The 19,842-nt window shown below is 39.7% G+C and overlaps 1 protein-coding gene and 1 long non-coding RNA gene across 3 annotated transcripts; both read left to right on the top strand.

Annotated features, from left to right (window-relative positions):
- Positions 1-3,642: 3,642 nt before the first annotated feature.
- Positions 3,643-4,602, top strand: LOC143617985 (uncharacterized). Of its 2 annotated transcripts, none has more exons than XR_013150931.1 (4): positions 3,643-3,925; positions 3,992-4,064; positions 4,155-4,220; positions 4,323-4,602. It is a non-coding gene; the product is annotated as an uncharacterized LOC143617985 (long non-coding RNA). The 2 variants fall into 2 exon arrangements; XR_013150932.1 differs by having other exon boundaries at positions 3,649-3,925; positions 4,326-4,602.
- A 2,778-nt stretch (positions 4,603-7,380) lies between these two features.
- LOC143617983 (protein IQ-DOMAIN 9-like) lies at positions 7,381-9,207 on the top strand. Its single transcript, XM_077090355.1, has 5 exons — positions 7,381-7,452; positions 7,592-7,708; positions 7,801-8,028; positions 8,152-8,265; positions 8,820-9,207. The coding sequence occupies exons 1-5, from the start codon at positions 7,381-7,383 to the stop codon at positions 9,090-9,092; spliced, it is 804 nt and encodes a 267-aa protein (XP_076946470.1). The 3' UTR covers positions 9,093-9,207.
- Positions 9,208-19,842: the final 10,635 nt, after the last annotated feature.

The following is a 19,842-nucleotide window of genomic DNA, read 5'->3' as shown; positions in this document are numbered from 1 at the left end:
AAAAATTAGGGGATGATGATTAATTGTTTTTCAAATTTTGAATTACTAAAATGTAATGTTGTTAAATTATATTATAAGTACAAATTAATTAAATCAATATCTTTAAATCTAGACTATATATATTTAAACAAATATCAACCTCATATACATCAATTACATCAATTGCATTTTATAATACTTCAATGACAAAATATAAATTTAAAATCAACCTCATATATTTAAATCATTAATTGCTAAATTTAGAATAAGTCAATTGGTCAACATACGTATTTATAGTAAACCTTATGGATGCTTAGTCAAATAGTTAATCAAATAATAATTAATAATTGATTAGAATATAGAAATTCCATAATTAAATATTCCTTCTGTTATGTTTTTAAAATGTTTTAAATTTAAATTTTTAGAATGGTAGATATGATGAAATTGACATTTGTGGATGGTTCTTATTATTTTATTCTTAAAGGTTTGCTTAATAGTTATGCATAGTATAATTGTTGATATAAGTAAAATTTTATATTTATGTGAGTCAATCGATAAATTTCATAAATTTTCAGAAATATAATATTATAACCAATTATACTAAACTTAAATCCGTAATATATGTATATTGAATACTATTGATGAAATATAAATTAATTATCAAAATTATCTATTATCTAAAATACATTAAATTGAATAGTTAATGTGACATGACTTTAATTTTTCTGGTAATACACTATTTTAAGAGAAATGTTAAATAGTAATTACCTCACCAAAATGAATAAATATCTGACCTGTTATTTTTAATATGATATAATTTAGTAGTGATAATTTCATAAATATCATTATTTGCCTAGAAATTCCCCAAAATGAATATAATTAGTCGGAGTCAAAAGTATGAATTATAATTATTGACTTGAAAGATAACTATAAAAGATTCAAGATTAAAATTAAATTAAATATGAAAGAGAATAATTAAAGATAATTTATTGTATCTTATTTAAATATATTATAGATTTATTTTATTAAGATGGAAATTAGAGAAGTGATTGATATACATGGAATGTTTATTCAACAACCAATATGAAGATGAGAAATGGACTTAAAGCCTATTGCTTTAATAGTATAGTTAAATTATTATTATTATTATAAGTGATATATATCCTTTCTATGAGTTAAGAGAAATTCAATTTTAACTTTACATTTTGCTGGTAATAGTCCATTACTATAGATCAATAAGTTATAGTTCAGATTAATATAATCCGGTCTTTTTTAATAAATCTATAATATATATAAACAAAAACATAAAAATCCTATGTGTCGCTATGTGGTCAGATTGTTTCATTAAACCCAGATATTTCTTAAACGGGTTATAACATCTCATTAAATTAAAAACTAATCTCACCAATATTTGATATAAAAATCCTATAAAGTAGAGATATAAATTAATATCTGGTTTATTTAAAAAAAAGATATATATAAGTTATAATTAAAAAACCAATTTTATAGTAAAAAAAATAAACGGCTATTGGGTCTCATCAAACCCATATAACTTTTAAACCGGGTTATAATATCTCATTTATTTGTGAAACAATTTATCATCAAAGCATAAGTATATTATTAACTTTTATATAATAAAAAAGATAAAATTTTAAAAAATAAATAAATATTAAAAACAAATAATATAAAACAACCCCGTAATACAGAAATAAAAACTAGTTATTAAATAAACTATAAACGAAAGTTAAATTTAGAGGTGCATTTGCTTTTTATATTATATCACTCAAAGATTCTTTTTCTTCATTTGCGTCTCTCGTTAAACCATTTACATATAAATAATATAGAGTGTATGATTCTTTAAGCAAGTTATAAATATAATAATACACCTTTTAAAATATGTTAAAAAATCACAATTTACAGGTTGTATATTACAAAGTTGATGTATGCATCAATTGGTTTAGTGATGACGTGAAGTTGGTATGTGTATCAAGCTTTATTAGTTTGACAACGTTATTAAAATTTGGTTATTTATTAATATTTGTGTTATCATATATTTTTCTAAATACGATACACTTCGGGCTCTGATCATAGTTGACATTTGACAGCACTATTTGATTGAATTTTCGTGAGCATACCAATGAAATATTTCATTCTAAGAGTGTTATGTACTTAATTCACAAGAGATACGCATACCAATCAAGTTTCTTTAAAATCTATAGAGTTAGTCGAACTCGACTCGCTAAAATTCGACTCAGATAGGCCTAAATGAACTAGATCTAAGCTTGAATGTAATTTATTTGAATACTAACTATAGATACTAACTGGAGTTAACCCTCGAGCTTAGTAGATACTAAGCTTCACTTGTTTGTTTTACATCATTTATTTCTCTAGCATTTATACATGACTTTTTTTTAAAAAAATATTTCGATTCACTAGTTTATATGATGTCTAACTATTCATCTCAAATCTTAGTCCTCATATTTTTTAACCCTTTCATACATGTATTATTTTTACATAGTTGCATAATTCTTAATAACATAGGGTTAAAAGACGATAATACTCCTTACATCTTACATGTCTGAGACATGACAAAACCATTACAATGGTTAATCTTAAGGGACGAAAATTGTTTACGATGGAAACATTAATGACCCAAATGATGAAATCATCATCATCATCATCATCATCATCATCATCGTACTCAGTATATCCCACCAATAACAAAGCTATAGTAGGGTCTGAGGAGGGTAAGATGTAGACAGCCTTACCTCTACCCCATAAGGATAGAGAGACTGCTTCCGGTGAGACCCCCGGCTCGATACCCAAATGATGAAATACATAAGATAAAAGTTTAATTTTGAAGATAACCTCGCTGGCGAAAAATTGAAGTTTACTCAAAATAAAAGAATAAAATACACAAGGTAAAATTTTAATTTGATTAGACATTATATGCATAAGAAATAGTGAAGTTCGGGTGCTGCAAGGTTCCTATCGGTTTATTTGGCGGCACCTTGTTGACCGATTTACTTTTTTTGTGTGTGTGTTGCATGTGCGCGCGTTGAATATGTGTGTTTTTTTGGTGTTTATACTTTATACTATTAACGAACGTAAACGATAATGACTAAATTCACGTCAACAAGGTGCCGTAACATTTGGTTTTATCAACGTTCAGGTTTCAATGCTTAGGTTTTAACAACGATTGAGTTTTACCAACAACAATCAGCAACGTCCGGGTTTTACTTACATAACAAATGTAAGTGATAACACTCGGGTATTACCAGCGTATAAGTTTGATCACACATGGGTTTTTTTTATTGACGACACCCGTGGGGGAAATCAGTAGTTTGGAAATAAAGGTAGCATTCCTTTCGCCGCCTCGTACTGCCGAGCGTCCGCCATCGAACCACTGTTATACCCCCACGTTTTCCGATTTCTCAGGTAATAATAACTGGCTTCCAATTCTTATAGTTTTTTACGTCACGAATTGATTTATTCCTAAAATCAACAATTAGGGTTTAAACAATTCACTTGTTGATTCATCATTTAACACGTTTACTGGTGTGATTTATAGTTGATTGAATGTATGCAGTATCCATGCTAACTTATTTTGTCAATTGTATATTTGAAACCATTGATAATGATAGCTAATTCATATGAATAGTTGAACTCTTTGAGGTGTAGAACAGAAAGAAACATAACATAACCTTTATCATATCAATTGATAACATACAAATAGCTGATATGGATATTAGGATTTTACTAAAGGCATTGTTATTTTTTTCACTTTTGTTACAGTCAATAGTTTAAAATGAGTTGATTTACATTACAATGCCTCAAGACTGTTTGTTACTTGCAGAGCCTGCAATTCACTCGACGGCTGACTAAGATTGGAGCCTCGTTTTTTTTCGAAAACAATGGATTCTAAACACACCGGAGACGTGTTAAGGTAGTATTCTTTGTTGAATTGTCTTCTATTAGCATGATGAAAATGATATTCATCTTTAATGTGTAGACACTTGGAGAAACAAGATGAACTCCTCATGGATGCTTATAGATCAATGTCACATGAATTACATAAACTTCAGGTAATTTTTTTGCTATATATTATTATTATTATTATTATTATTATTATTATTTACTTACCGAGTATTAATCATCTTTTTAACACTTTTTAGGTAGAGGAAGAAATGCTAATGAAAACATTTTATCATCTCATGGAGACTAAAGGTCTAACCAAGAAGGTAACATTGACCACAAATCACTGCAGCTACTCACTAAATTTGTTAACTTTTTTTATATTAGAATTTTTAATGAAATTTGGGCATATCCTTTAATATTTATAGCAGAAACAAGACGGGACAAATGCTTCGGAAGAAACCGAGCCGCCCCAATCAAAAGCATTGGTTATTGTTGATGATGTGGAAAAGCAGTAAATATGTTAAACGCGGTTATGGCATTTTACTTTCTCTGAGGTCAAATGTACGTTGAGGATCGGTTTTGAGTGACTGCTTGTTCTTTATTAGCATGTAGCAACCTGGGTTTTAATGTGTTTTCATGCTAATAACTACATATTTTTTATTCAAAATATTAAAACAGGTGACACATTGTTAAGACTTCAGTTATATGTAGAGCTGGTTAGATGACTGGGCGATCGGGTTGGGTGGCGTGCCTACTGCCTAAACATGGCTGGGTGGGTTTATACAAATCATTTTAATGGGCCGGGTTGACTGTTCTTTTATTTTATAACTTGTGTTAATCATTCTTAAAAAAACCTATCCTTCCATAATAATATTATAAACATTTACTCTATAATCATAGTACTGTTTCAAGTATAAGTTAAAATGGTTTCAAAGGTTGAATGTATTAGAGATGGAGTATCTGATTTATCTATTAAACTTAAAAATGAATTATATTGACAGATTATTATTTTAAAAATATGTCTTTCCATTTATATTAGAGAGATGAGATACTAAAGGAGCTTAGTAGGCCATGGTTTGTGGAATATGGTACAATGCTTTCATTAGTTTCTCTATCAAACAAACACTTGTAGTCATTCATTCCAATTTCTATCCTTTCTTTTAACAAACAAACAAATGGCCTACTAATATCCCATCAAAAGTATGGTACAGAAAGAGTGAGATGATTTTTAACGGCATCTCGAAAACTGACATCAGCCTAAGCACCTATTTTTATCCAGAAATTGGCGTTGAAGGCGCTCCAAGGTGTATCTTGTGCATATATAAATCAAAAACTATCCAGATTGCACACAAACAGTAGACGTCTACATATACTAGTCACATATCACTTCCTGTTAACATAGAAACTACAAAAGAAGTGTCATCCACATTACCATTCATATGCTTGTTGTTTCCAAATAATTGTGTAGGGTTAGTTATTGATTACTCTTGTTTATCTAACATCTCATTGACATGGATCATAATTAATCTGTGTCCAACACATTTGTAACTCAAATCAATATGCAAAGTGATTAAACAAACGCAATTGATTCTATTAACTTAGTTTGAGCATGGTATGCTTTTTCCATCTTGACAGCATATGCCTCTTCTATGTAAGGATGACAATAGGACGAGTATTGTTAATCTCTTCTACCGGAGTTAAAATTTTTATTTATTGTAGTTATATTATGTGTAAAAATATATTCAAATAACTTATTGAACGTAAATATTGAAACTTCCGATGCATAAAGCAAAAACATTGATTATTATTCATTTATTTACTAAACCTAATATTAATATATTATTTGTTTTATAAAATATGGGGGCCTTGATTTTTGGGTGGCCCAAAGCTAGAACTTGGGTTAGATATATGGTCCAACCGGCTCTGGTAGAGATGACAATTTAATCTCAGTATCATATTATTGAAAATCTATGACCCATACCCGACCATATACACGTGAACCAATTTAGGTAAACGGGTCGGCTCAACTTGATGGGTCCACGGGTTGCCCGTTTAATCCATTTTTTAAATGTTTTTTATGTAATAAGTTAAACGAGTGAGGTTTCTTATCCCAAATTTTAAACATAAAAAGGAAATTGGCATAATATTTTATAATTAAAATGTAATTCCTTTATACAAATTTGCATTTTTTGTTGTTGTAAAAATATAAATTTAAAGTATTAATCCGTGAAGAAAATAAAAATTTAAACACTTTTGGGTCAACAGGTCGCATTCAGGTTCACGTGTCTTACACGATTTTCTTAATCTAAATTTTGTTGTAAGTTGTAACCAAACCACCACCCCAATTTTGCATAATCTGAATTTGTTGATTTAACAAACAAGATTTCCAATTTATAATGTTTCTGCCCAACCCACCAACCACAATCATAACATAAAGTTTATACCAATTTGGTTAATTTATTATTGTTCACCAAATACAATCATAATAAGATTCCTGCTGAGACACATTAAACTACATCTCAATCATTGCAATAATTTGTCATCCCTGTTGTACCTTCATGAAATAAGTGAGCTAGCTGGTTGGTATGCAGTAATGGGCCATGCCCAATTGCCTCAAATATCTACACAACACACACCTTTCCCATAATGTTATCACACCATTTTTGCTCTGGTTTTAAGTTCTTTCACTTATTTTGGGAGCTTGAGTTTTGGTATGTGATTTTTAGTAGACATATATGTCAAAGTTTACATTTTTATTGAATCTTGATTAGGGTTTCATGTATCTTGGCTAATTGGATTACTCATTGTTCTTGTTTGTGTATGTTGTTAATTACCCTTGATTATCTTTGCATAATTCCCCATATTGGATTTAGGGTTTCTGCTATATAAACAGGTTTATGTAGTTTTCTGATTATTTAAGAACTATGATGTGTTATACAGGCGTATGACAAGCGCAAACTGGTTGTACAGGTCGTATGACGTGTTATACTATACTGACATGTCATACGGGCCATAAAGTTTTATACTTTTATGCAAATTGTATGAGTTGGTGTTTGCTCAGATCATACGGGACTCATGACGTGACGGCGCAGATCGTTGACAGTCATATTGCCCGTATTACCATTTTTCGCATGTCGGCCCGAATAATGAACATCAGATTTAGCATATTATGACAATGCTATCATATTAGATGATCATGTAACAAGTATCTATTTTAGTTTATTGCACAAGTGTTCCATAAAGAAATGTATTGACTTTTGAAAGTCAAAGGAGTAGCTCTCCAACTCTTAAACTAATGAGGATATAAAAACAACAATAATAAAAAAAATTCAAGAATGTTATTAAACTTTGTTTGATGAAGATGGTTCAACTATATTCTTGAATATTGTTATTTTTTCGTGTTCCAAATGTATTGAATCTTTTCTCAAATGTATCTATATGCTATTTGTTATCTAGCAGCATAAAGAAAGTGTAGCATCAACAATGGGATCTAAACATTGGTTCAAGATTATAATCAACTTGAGTAAATCAAGAAAATCAAAAAACAAGACGAAGGTACGCGTACGTATTTGTTTACAAGAATTGTTTTCATAATCTTGTGAATGTAACGGACAACTTCGGTTATCAAGCTTTCACCTTTTTGCAAACCAATGTGAACCTTTTTTTTTAACTTAATTTGTTATTTTTGGAACAGGGGTTTTCAGTACCGGATTCATATAATTTGGAACCCCAACCTCAAGAAAAATACAAAACTACTCTCAGTGAGAATATAGCTGCAACTCGGATCCAAACTGCATTCAGGGCGTTTAAGGTACACGAACGAACAATCGATTATTTCATCAATGTTATATTCACTTATGTGGAAAGAAAAAGAAGCTAACTGTTAACAATTTTTGTAACAAGGCAAGAAAGGTTTTAAGGAATTTGAAAGGAGTATCAAGACTGCAAACGCTTACACGAGGTGATTTTGGCAAGAAACAAGCATCAAACACATTAATCAATCTTCAATCATGGACCAAGATACAAGCCCAGATAAAAACGCGCAGAAAACACATGGTTGAAAATGGAGGAATCAGACGAAAGAAGTTAGAAAATCAGTTGAAACTTGAGACTAAGCTCCATGATCTAGAGGTGAAACATATCTTCTCATTTGGATATTATCATTTTCAGCTTCAAAAAGTCGTCTATTCTGTTATTGTTTAATTATTCATTAAGATTCAGTTTTATTTACATGTTCTAATAATCACATATCAGGTGGAGTGGAGTGGTGGTTCTGATACAAAAAATGAGGCTCTTGCAAGGATACAACAGAGAGAAGAAGCAGCGGTAAAGCGCGAGCGCGCTATGGCATATGCGTTCTCTCATCAGGTCACAATCCCATATGAATCCTAACAATTTTTTTGCGTTTTCTTTGTTATAAAGAAAACATCGATAGAGCTGAGTCAAGTAATGGTGATTATTGAGCTGATAAACGGGTCGTGTTTGCTGGTTGATGAGTCAAACCCGACCAAGACACGAGACGACACGAACCTGAAAATCGTGTCACACAGACATGAACAGTAACGCGACTCGTTTAAACAGAAAAAAGAACTTTATTTAGTTTCTATTTGCATATTAATACTTTAAAATATCAAATTACATATTATTTTTTATTTTTTCTTGAACTAATTATGTTTAAAGCATCCCAATTTATTTTTAAACTTTTAAACTTTGGGGTAAAAATACTAAAATAGTTTTAAACTATATAAACACATTTTATAATAAATAAAAAATAAAAAGATGGGTCAAACTGGTCACACAAGAAAGGCCCATATAGCTAAACGTCTTCTCGGGTTCACCCAGACCCCGTACCCGCAAAAAATGATTTAGGATCCGTGTTATGTCAGAAAATTGACTCCCTTAATTTTAACATGAATCTGCAGTGGAGGCCCGATTCAAAATCAAGTTTAGGCCCAAAGGATTCAAAACTGGCCACTGCAAATTGGGATTGGAGTTGGGTGGATAGATGGGTTGTTGCTCAGCCATGGGAAAAAAGAGTCCTGGTTGTGTTGACTCCAAAAAAAGTCAACAGCCCTGCAAAAAAAGCCCATAAAAACTCACCAAACAAACCTTTGAGAAACCGAAAGCTATCGTTTGGGTCAGTCACAAAAGTTGAAGATGCAAACACCAAGACCGAACCGAAACATGATGATTAAAGTTTTCAGATTGTGTGAGAGTTAATGGCAAATAAGCACACTGCATTTGTGTATATTTTGTAAAGTTATTTTCTATTTATTCGTGTCATTTTTTGTATAATATTTTGATCTGTAAACTATTTTCTTTGGTTTTTTTTAAGTTAATTATCATTTAGTTTTCTTATACCATTTTTATAACATAATATGTTGTAACATTCTTATAAACACATACCATTTTTCCTTACAGTTTAAATGAATACTGCCAATGGCCATCATTCGCACATGTTAGTGCAACAAAATTTATGGCATGCTTCAATGCAACTACTTACCAGTCCTTTCTCAATAATTTTTCGAGATAAGGTACTTTCATTATTATTTTTTTTGAAAGACCAACGAAAACGTATTATATAGAACCAAGGTACAACTGAACCGGGCAAGCAAGCAGCACGACCCGGCCCGCAATACAACAACACCTGGAATCATTTTCACAAGTTTTATTGTTTTTATTGTTTTTTTCTTTCTCTTTTCAATCTTTTATCCCCATCATCACCTTTGTTTTATTAAACATTTTGATAGCGTCCCACTGCACATGGTCTAAATAGTATTTATATGTTCAAGTTTTATAAAGTTACATTTTTACCAAGTTACTATAGTAATCTTTTAAAAATTATAGTTAACTCATGTTATATTATTACTGGTATTATTATTACTGCTAACATGACTACTTTTTTTTATTATTGGGTTTGTTATAATAAGTTAGTATCATTTCACGAAAGAATACAATTAATCACATAATATAACTCGTCAATGTTTTATATGGACTTCGTGAATGAAGAAACACTAACCGGACCCCGGGCAGATTATTGGTAACCTGGGGGTTAGATAGATGTTTCCCACGAGGGGTTAGACCCTGAGAAGATGGTTCTTCTGATAACCTGCAAAACAGACACCGTGAGCTTGTCACTGAGAAGGGGGGGGGGGGGGTTCCTCCTTGTGACCACCCTCCGGCGTGAGAATCAGACTAGATTGCTCTTTAAATATAAGTGTATATTAAGAGATTGCTAGAGCAGATATCAGGTATATTATGATGATATAAGATAAGATATGATGGTCATACCATTTGTGGTATTTATAGCCGAAGGTAGGTTTCCAAGGAGGTGTGGCCGGCTGCAACAGTGTTCCTGTTCCACCAACAGTGGCCTACGCACGTGCCCTGCTAGTAGTTGGTGGGTAGGCAGCGGCTGATAATGACCAGGCCTGCTGTGTACTATTCCTTTTCCACCAACTGCCGGCTACGCACGTGGTATGGCAGTAGTTGGTGAGTAGGCAGCGGCTAATAGTGACACAGTACAGGAGCATGCTGCTCGCCATACTGTGTCAGTAAGCTGTCGTCTCTTTAGTCAGATCTTTTTCCCATACCTCGTCAGGTACAGTACAGAAGATCTTCCCGTATCGTACGGACTGGCTTATTTGGGCGGGAGTATTCCCCCTCCCGCCCTTGTGCGGGATTGTTCCCGGCTTTGCTCATTCCTTCAGGTGACACTGAGTGATTGAGAGCTAAGTGCCTTGTGCGTGTAGCCTTGCTGCGCGGGTGGCCTTCCCTGATGGCTTGTATCCGAGGCTGCGGGGACAGGCGGAGTCCTTCACCATTGGGAGGCATTTCCTGCGGGACCAGCTTGCGTACTGCGCGTAAGGACGTCACGTCTCTGAGCATGGTTGGTCCTGCGGATCCAGTTGGTTTCTGCGCAGACGTTCCTCTTCAAGGTGAGTCTTGCGGGTCCAACTGGGCTCTGCTGGGACCTACCTCTTCAAGTCCCCCCAGTCCAATGTTCTTCTCATGAGTGTTTAATAAAGTGAGGTGAACTTTTGGACTTAAGCAAAGGGTTTTTGAAAAGGGTTTTTTAAGGTTTTCCATGGGGATTCCTCCCGCGGAAGTCCTTGTCACTTGCAGAAATTCCCGAGTTTCCTGCTTGGTCTTTGGGTATGATGCGGGCAGGTCTGTAACCTCCTCGCAAGTCAGGAGCGTTGAGTCCCACTTGTGTGGATTCTCCATGAGGTTTTGGTAGTTTTGAACATAGTGATCAATTATGTTAAAACCACCAATTCCATCCTGGAGCTTCAAACAACGTAGTTCTCGACGTTCCCGCTATGCGGGGATGTTATTTCCGTTTCCGCAAGCATTGCCCAGAAGATCCTTCTTGGTTTCAATTCCCAGCGGAGCGCTAGGTATGTGAAGGGTTTTGCCTTAACACTGTACCTGCGCTCGTCTTACGGTTACTTTACTTCCAAGGTATTCCTGGCGTCAATTCCCTGCGGGTGCTAGGTATGTGAAGGGTTTTGCCTTTACACTGTACCCGCACCCGTCTTATAGTTACTTGGTTGCCGAGGTACTTGGCTTCAATTCCCTGCGGGTGCTAGGTATGTGAAGGGTTTTGCCTTAACACTGTACCCGCATCCGTCTTACGGTTACTTGTTCGCCAAGGTTTTCTTGGCTTCAATTCCCTGCGGGTGCTAGGTATGTGAAGGGTTTTGCCTTAACACTGTACCCGCATCCGTCTTACGGTTACTTGTTCGCCAAGGTTTTCTTGGCTTCAATTCCCTGCGGGTGCTAGGTATGTGAAGGGTTTTGCCTTAACACTGTACCCGCATCCGTCTTACGGTTACTTGTTTGCCAAGGTTTTCTTGTCTTCAATTCCCTGCGGGTGCTAGGTATGTGAAGGGTTTTGCCTTAACACTGTACCCGCATCCGTCTTACTGTTACTTGTTCGCCAAGGTTTTCTTGGCTTCAATTCCCTGCTGGTGCTAGGTATGTGAAGGGTTTTGCCTTAACACTGTACCCGCATCCGTCTTACGGTTACTTGTTTGCCAAGGTAAGGGGTATTTTCCCGCCTACTTTTTGATCTTTTTGAATTTTGAATTTTGAAATTCGAAGAGTTGGTAGAAAGAAGAACAGTCCAAAACTCTGAAACGTCGTGCGACGGTTTCTTCTGACTGTGTCAGATCGTGCAGGAAGTTATGGTGACGTGACAGTACATGGTCATTCCAGACGCTTTTTCAGGCGCGTGGGCGCGATTTTTCGGGCGCGTGGCCGCGAAATTAATGGTATGCGTCCTGTCAACAGCTGTTGCCAGCTTGCTTTTTGCCACGTGTCATAGTTTCATTGCACCTTCGTTTTCTCTCTCTTCCGCATTAATTTCATCGCATTAATTGCGATTAGTATATAAAGGGGTAGAGGGCTCTTTGTAATCCACACTTTCACTCTTCTCTTCATCTTCTTTGCGATTTCCGGCGAATACTCACCTTTTCAGGCAAGCATTCTCCCGAAATCGTTTTCTTCTTCTTTTACAAGATGTCTCGTGATGTTGAATCCACAGCCGATGACAAGAGTACTGCTGGCGAGTGCCAGTGTGCTCTGCCTGGCGATCTGTACCGGTATGTCGTCAGGAAGTTCATGCTCGAGTCTCTCGAGCCTGAGTTTCCTGAACCCCATCATACTATGTACGATGCCCCCAGAGGCAAGATCGGGGTTTATGCTGCATTCTTTGTCTATGGGAATCTTAGGTTCCCATTGACAAAGTTTGTTTACCGTGTCCTTGAGAGGCATGGTGTTCATTTGACCGAGTTGCACCCCATGGCGATCGCCAAGATTCGCCACTTCGAGTGGGTGTGCCGGATTTTGGGCGTTGAGCCCTATGTTGACCGCCTGATAACCTTCTATACTTGGAGGTGCATCCAGGGGTGGTACACATTGACAACCCGGATTAAGGGTTTAAAGATCTGCGCGACCGAGCGCAGTCTTCGCTCGTGGAAGTGGGAGTTCTTCTTCATATCCGCTCGCGCCATCCCCATTGCCATGAAGTTTAAGAATGGGCAAGCTCTCCCAAGCCTTCACGCCTCCAGCTACCAGGAGGCGGAATGGTTCTCGAAGATATCTCGGGTCCAATCTCCGGTTTACCGGTTTGCGGAGTCCGGGATGGTGATGCTGGGGATGAGCCGGGTGTGGAAGGAGGCTGATGCGCGCAAGATTTCGATCGTCCTCGAATACGGTTCGAACTCTGTTCCTTACGGTATGCCTTTTTCCCTTTTGTTGATTTTGAATTTCTTCTAACTTCTTTCTTGTTTATTTCAGAGGGGAACGACTTGCAGTCGCTCCTGAACCCGCGGGAGGCTGACGGTCCCGCTCGGATGGGTACTCGTGCTCTGGACGAGAACGAGTTGCCCATCCTGGAACAAACGGCGGATCGGTTCGTGGAGGTCTATCCGCTAGGCCATGAGATCCTTAGCGCCCGTCGGCCAGGTAAGGCGCTATTCGACCCTGTACCCCTCAATGCTGAAACCTCTGCTGGAATTCCTCTAATCGTATGTTCTGATGAGGAATCCGCAGATGGTCCTTCGTTGGTGCGGAAGAAGAAGGCTGCCGGCGGGAAGGGGAAGGAGAAGGTGGCCTCCACAGCCGATCCAGCGCCTCGGTCTGACTCGGAGACCGAGAGCGAAGAGGTGGCGGGGAATCCCGGTGGTGATAAGACCACCGCTCCAGAGGTTACGACTGTCACCTCCGGAGAGCCAAAGAAGACGACGGTGACCGGCGCAAAGAGGCCGGCTCCATCGGGTCCGTCCCCGCCTCTCCGTACCTTTAGGCTCAAGAAAACCCGTAAGTACAACTTTCCTTTAGCTTTTATTTTCATAGTTTGATATCATTTAACACTTATATTCTTTGTGCAGGCGTGGATGTTGACGCATTCCAGGGTGGAGCGCAGAGTGGTACCTCCCCGCCAATGACGGTAGGCTTGGTCAGCCTACCTGAGGCGTCGACCCAGGCGCCTGCGCCTGCTTCCGCTGGTTCAGTTGCTCACTCCTTTGAGCCGACTGTTCCAGCTGAGATGACGTCACCGCCGGCTGTGAAGGCTATTTTTACAGCATCCTTCACCGAGCCGGCGGTTACTATTGCTGCGGATTCCGCGGCGGCGACCGCGGCGGCTGCTACCATGCCCCCGCCATCGGCAACGACGGCCGATCCATCAGGTACGCATGGGGCTTCTCGCCAATCTCTGCCACCTTCCCATCTGCCTGACCTCTTGGATGGATTTCCGTTGGGTTCAGGTGATGGGTTCGGCGGCTATCGGCCTGTAATTGACCCTACAGGTGCGTAGGGTTCTTTTGGCCTATTTTTATATATTTTTTCTTTATCATCTTTTCCTAACTGCTTTGTGTTTTTGCAGTGTCGGATTCCAATGAAGTGTATGTTCCACGATGGAACATTCGCCGAGGAACAACCCTTCGTACCCCTGTGGAGTGCGTGGAATGGGCTCGTCACGCTGCTCCCAGTGGTGCATTGGGGGAAGCCATGGCTAGCTACCAGGAGGGTAGGCTTAGCAATGAGCTTCGGGTTCTCCTGGCCCGGATGCAGCCGCGCGTCGAGCTGCTTTGTCGTGAAAACGACAAGTTAAAAGCAGCTCGCGTTAAGGAAGTAGCTCAGGCGCGGGCTGTCCGGGAGGAGAACCAAAAACTTACCGCAGTGGCTGCGGAGAAGGAGAAGGCCTTCAAGGCCCTCGAGGTTGAAGTTCAGGCACGACTCGAGGCCCGTTCCAAGGCTGCCCAAGCTGTTAATGAACAGCTTCGGCTGGCCAAGGAAACTGCGAGGAACGCAACTGAGAGGGCCACCAAGGCTGAAGCTGTTGCTGAGCCTCTACGCGTGGAGAATGAAGAACTTAAAGCCAAATTAGAGGCTCTCCAGCAGGCTCATGATGCCTTGGCGATGGAAGACGCCAAAAAGCTCCAGGAGATCTTGGACCAGAGGGGGGTGCTTGACCATACTGAGCGGAAGCTAAAGGGCGTCGAAGAGGCTGCGGCTAAAGAAGTGTTGCTTGCCAACCTCAACAAGAGTGAAGCCGAACGCGCCCGTAACGAAGCTCAAGCTGCCCTCCAAGAAGCTCTGGTTGCCAAGGAATGGCTTCTTCGAGAAGCGTTGTCTCAGGTATGTTTTTCATGTCTTTACGCTTTTCTTTGTAAACAGAAAAGGTTTTGACACTTGTATATTTTCTTGTAGGTTGTGCATCGGGTCTTTGCTGAGACCTCTTACGATGATGCTATGAGCGCAGCCCTCAACGCTTCTCACGAGGATGGGGAAAAGGTCGGCTTCCTGCTTGGTCTAGGGTTCGTTGAAAAAGGCATCCCGCCTTCCAACTTCCCTTTGTACAATGTTGATACTGAAGCTGTTTACGACCAAGCAGTGAATCAGTACGCCGCCTTCCCGCATCCGGTGGTGGAGAAGGTGAATCAAGTTGCTGCTGCTGATGATGGGTTAGCTATCCTTAAAGCTTTCCTTGAACTGCCACGATCTACTGATGGTGCTGGTTCAAGTGGAAGTGGCCCTGAAGCCTGATCCCGAAGATCCCTTCCCACTGCTAGGATAGACTTAGCTTGTATAGATTTATCTTCTTGTAGGCGGGTAGTTACCCGGCCATTCTTGTAATGAATACTTATGAAATATAAATCTTTGTGCGGGTAAGACCGCTTCTTTTATTGGATTCCTTGCCTTATAAACGTTATATGACTTGCATACTTTAGTTTAAATTAGCAATTTTCCAAGTGTTTAGAATAAGTTAACCTTTGAACGTGGTAGATAGGTGTGAAGTTTTGCTTCCTCTTCCGTGATTGTGCGGGTAGGACCGTCACTTGCACGTAGTAGGATGGCTAAACTTTACCTATATCTGACATGGGTGTAGGTTTTCCTCATCCTTTTGAGGATAAGTTAACCTTTGAACGTGGTAGATAATAGGTGTGAAGTTTTGCTTCCTCTTTCGTGATTGTGCGGGTAGGACCGTCACTTGCACGTAGTAGGATGGCTAAACTTTACCATCTGACCTGCGTGTAGGTTTTCCTCATTCTTTCTGAGGATAAGTTAACCTTTGAACGTGGTAGATAATAGGTGTGAAGTTTTGCTTCCTCTTTCGTGATTGTGCGGGTAGGACCGTCACTTGCACGTAGTAGGATGGCTAAACTTTACCATCTGACCTGCGTGTAGGTTTTCCTCATCCTTTCTGAGGATAAGTTAACCTTTGAACGTGGTAGATAATAGGTGTGAAGTTTTGCTTCCTTTTCCGTGATTGTGCGGGTAGGACCGTCACTTGCACGTAGTAGGATGGCTAAACTTTACCTTTATCTGACCTGCGTGTAGGTTTTCCTCATCCTTTTGTTAGAAATTCTGTTTTGAACCGTTCAACGCGCGGTTGTCAATAGGTTAGTGTTCAGTTCCCTTTTTCATGATTCATGCAGATCGACCGGCACTTTCATTTAATGGGACTGAACTTTTCCCCTTCGACTGACCTGCGTGAAGGTTTGTCGTTTTTTGGGTTTATGCGGGTTTTGCCGCCTTCCCCACGCAACGACTTTCCACGTATTTATGCGGTGAAAACTGGCATATCCGTGTTGAATAAATTAACCGTTCGACGCGCGGTTGTCAATAGGTTAGTGTTTAGTTCCCTTTTTCATGATTCATGCGGATAGACCGGCACTTTCATTTAATGGGAGACTGAACTTTTCCCCTTCGACTGACCTGCGTGAAGGTTTGTCATTTTTTGGGTTTATGCGGGTTTTGCCGCCTTCCCCACGCAACGACTTTCCACGTATTTATGCGGTGAAAACCGGCATATCCGTGTTGATAGTTCATAAAAATGTAAAATCATCAGCGTCAATGTTTTAAGGAGAATCATTTCCATTAGAAGTGGCTCTTGGCCTTTTCTTTACAAATTTGGAATTGATTTACATGCAAACTGTGTAAATGAGCTCCCTTCCATGTTGTTGGGATGGGAGTGCCATCGAGCCGATACGCACCTGGTTCGGGATCTCGTTCTTTACGCAGCATGTAGTCTCCATATTGAAGCTGGAATTTTATTCGTGTTTTCCCCAGCTGGGGTTCTACACGCATCAGCCTGCTCAGCGTTCATTGCGCCACGAGGTGCGCGAGCGTCCCATCTCTGACGAATGCCTCGACCATGTCCTTCACGTCTATGCATTCTTCGGTGTTGTGGCCTTTTGTCCTGTGAAATTCACAGTATTTGCTCCGATCAGCATTGTGGCGATGTCGGATTATTTGAGGCTTTGGCCATGGGAGCTCCTCGGTGGCGAATATCTCGGTGACGCTTTTAGTGAGCGGCGTCCATCTGGAGTTCTTATTTGACTGTACGTTATCCCTTCCGCCTAACCGATGCTACAAGCCGGATGAGGTGTCAAAGTTTACCCTTGACTGCCAAATGCCTAGCTTCCGCTTTTTGTTTAATCGGGCGGTGAGAACGTTGTCTTCTCTTGTTTTCTGGGTGTAGAGGTTTGTGCTCTGTGGGAGATCTCTACCCAGTTGCTTCTCCGTTTCCCCAAAGCGTTTAGCTGCTGTCATGATGGCATCCCATGTGGATGGCATGCCATCTTTACCCGTTAAGGTGCGGATGAGCTCTGGGTCGTTTGCGCCCTGAATAAAAGCAGCGCGAACAAGATCTTCGCTAATGTTACCCAGACTTAGCTTCTTCGAGTTGAAGCGAGTTATGAAGTCTAGCAAAGATTCATCTTTTTCTCGAATGCAGTTGAGGATTGTCCATTGCTCCTCGGTATACTTTCTTTGCTGGCTGAAGTGTTGGCTAAACTTCTGTTGGAAGTCAGCCCAGTCGTAGATGTGGTTGACCGGTAGACGATCGAACCACGCTCTAGCAGCCCCGACCAGTGTCATTTGGAACATGTAACACCATGTAGGTTCCGTCCAACTACTGACGGTTGCCCCCGCTATGAATCTGTTCAAATGATCATCTGGGTCGGATATACCATCATATGTGCCTATGCTGGACATTTGTTTGGCACTTTTAGGGGCGATTGCTTCCGCAATGTCCCTTGCAAATTTGGACGTTCCCGCATTTGCAACGTTTGGTCTGAATGTTTTGGAGAAGTCTCGTGGACTTCCACCTGTGCTTTTTGGTTTGAAGGCTTGTCCAAAATGCCTTCTCGGTTGGGAGTCCGTTTCCTTACGCTTCCCTTTTGCCCTATGGCGAGGGTTCGCGTCGGAGTCGGATTCCTCCGAGTCATCCAAGTAATCTTCGAATTCGTCAGCCTGTTGGACGGAACGCAAGCGTTCGTCCAACTCAGCTTGGAATTCCCTCTGACGTGCCTCCGCCCATGCCTTAACTTCATCGAGTGTTTGGCGGGGGAGTCTTGTTCGTTTCTCTAACTGGGTATCGGTGATTCCCAGTGAGCGATTATTTACTGCACTTGCCCCAGCTTGGGTAACTGGGGTAGTGTTCGTAAAATTTACTTCACTTGCCCCGGCTTGGGTAGCCGGGGTAGTGTTTGTAAAAACTGTGTTGCCGGTATTCCCCCCAGTAGCTGGGGTTGTGGTTACCGGAGTTTCTCTAACCATCTTAGAAGTTTGAAAAAACTGGAGAAAAACAAAGTTCTAGCTTTATGCACGGATGGCGCCAATGAAGAAACACTAACCGGACCCCGGGCAGATTACTGGTAACCTGGGGGTTAGATAGATGTTTCCCACGAGGGGTTAGACCCTGAGAAGATGGTTCTTCTGATAACCTGCAAAACAGACACCGTGAGCTTGTCACTGAGAAGGGGGGGGGGGGTTCCTCCTTGTGACCACCCTCCGGCGTGAGAATCAGACTAGATTGCTCTTTAAATATAAGTGTATATTAAGAGATTGCTAGAGCAGATATCAGGTATATTATGATGATATAAGATAAGATATGATGGTCATACCATTTGTGGTATTTATAGCCGAAGGTAGGTTTCCAAGGAGGTGTGGCCGGCTGCAACAGTGTTCCTGTTCCACCAACAGTGGCCTACGCACGTGCCCTGCTAGTAGTTGGTGGGTAGGCAGCGGCTGATAATGACCAGGCCTGCTGTGTACTATTCCTTTTCCACCAACTGCCGGCTACGCACGTGGTATGGCAGTAGTTGGTGAGTAGGCAGCGGCTAATAGTGACACAGTACAGGAGCATGCTGCTCGCCATACTGTGTCAGTAAGCTGTCGTCTCTTTAGTCAGATCTTTTTCCCATACCTCGTCAGGTACAGTACAGAAGATCTTCCCGTATCGTACGGACTGGCTTATTTGGGCGGGAGTATTCCCCCTCCCGCCCTTGTGCGGGATTGTTCCCGGCTTTGCTCATTCCTTCAGGTGACACTGAGTGATTGAGAGCTAAGTGCCTTGTGCGTGTAGCCTTGCTGCGCGGGTGGCCTTCCCTGATGGCTTGTATCCGAGGCTGCGGGGACAGGCGGAGTCCTTCACCATTGGGAGGCATTTCCTGCGGGACCAGCTTGCGTACTGCGCGTAAGGACGTCACGTCTCTGAGCATGGTTGGTCCTGCGGATCCAGTTGGTTTCTGCGCAGACGTTCCTCTTCAAGGTGAGTCTTGCGGGTCCAACTGGGCTCTGCTGGGACCTACCTCTTCAGTGAAGTAGATAATTTAATAAAAAAAAAAGAATTTAATATAAGTTTGATAGAAATACAAAAGCGTGTTTTTTATTTTAAATATGATATTTAACTTTTACTATTTTCAAAACATATACATAAATGATGTTAGCTTATATATAGTAAAAGCAATACAAAACAGTTTAAAGGCCAACTTGTATCTTGAAAAGAAATCATGCAAATGAAATAGATAACTAGTTGTGTGTCAATTTTACATTCGTCTCATTATAAGTGCTTTAAATATATACAACTGTATATTTTTTTCATATTCATTTTAATATATCTTCTTTTTAAAGTCCAAATATATTAAA

Source organism: Bidens hawaiensis, unplaced genomic scaffold, assembly GCF_021521415.1.
Source record: "Bidens hawaiensis isolate Kalapana, Puna unplaced genomic scaffold, B.hawaiensis_p1.1 tig00061261_1, whole genome shotgun sequence".
Lineage (NCBI taxonomy): Eukaryota > Viridiplantae > Streptophyta > Magnoliopsida > Asterales > Asteraceae > Bidens > Bidens hawaiensis.
Note: the sequence above shows the minus strand (reverse complement) of the source record. Positions and strands in the feature narration are given on the sequence as shown.

Excerpts from the sequence above, each read along its gene's own strand:
- LOC143617983 (XM_077090355.1), top strand. The coding sequence starts at position 7,381 with ATGGGATCTAAACATTGGTTCAAGATTATAATCAACTTGAGTAAATCA. Across the intron at positions 7,453-7,591 it reads AATCAAAAAACAAGACGAAG|GGGTTTTCAGTACCGGATTC; the intron begins GTACGCGTACGT and ends TTTTTGGAACAG. Across the intron at positions 8,029-8,151 it reads CTAAGCTCCATGATCTAGAG|GTGGAGTGGAGTGGTGGTTC; the intron begins GTGAAACATATC and ends ATCACATATCAG.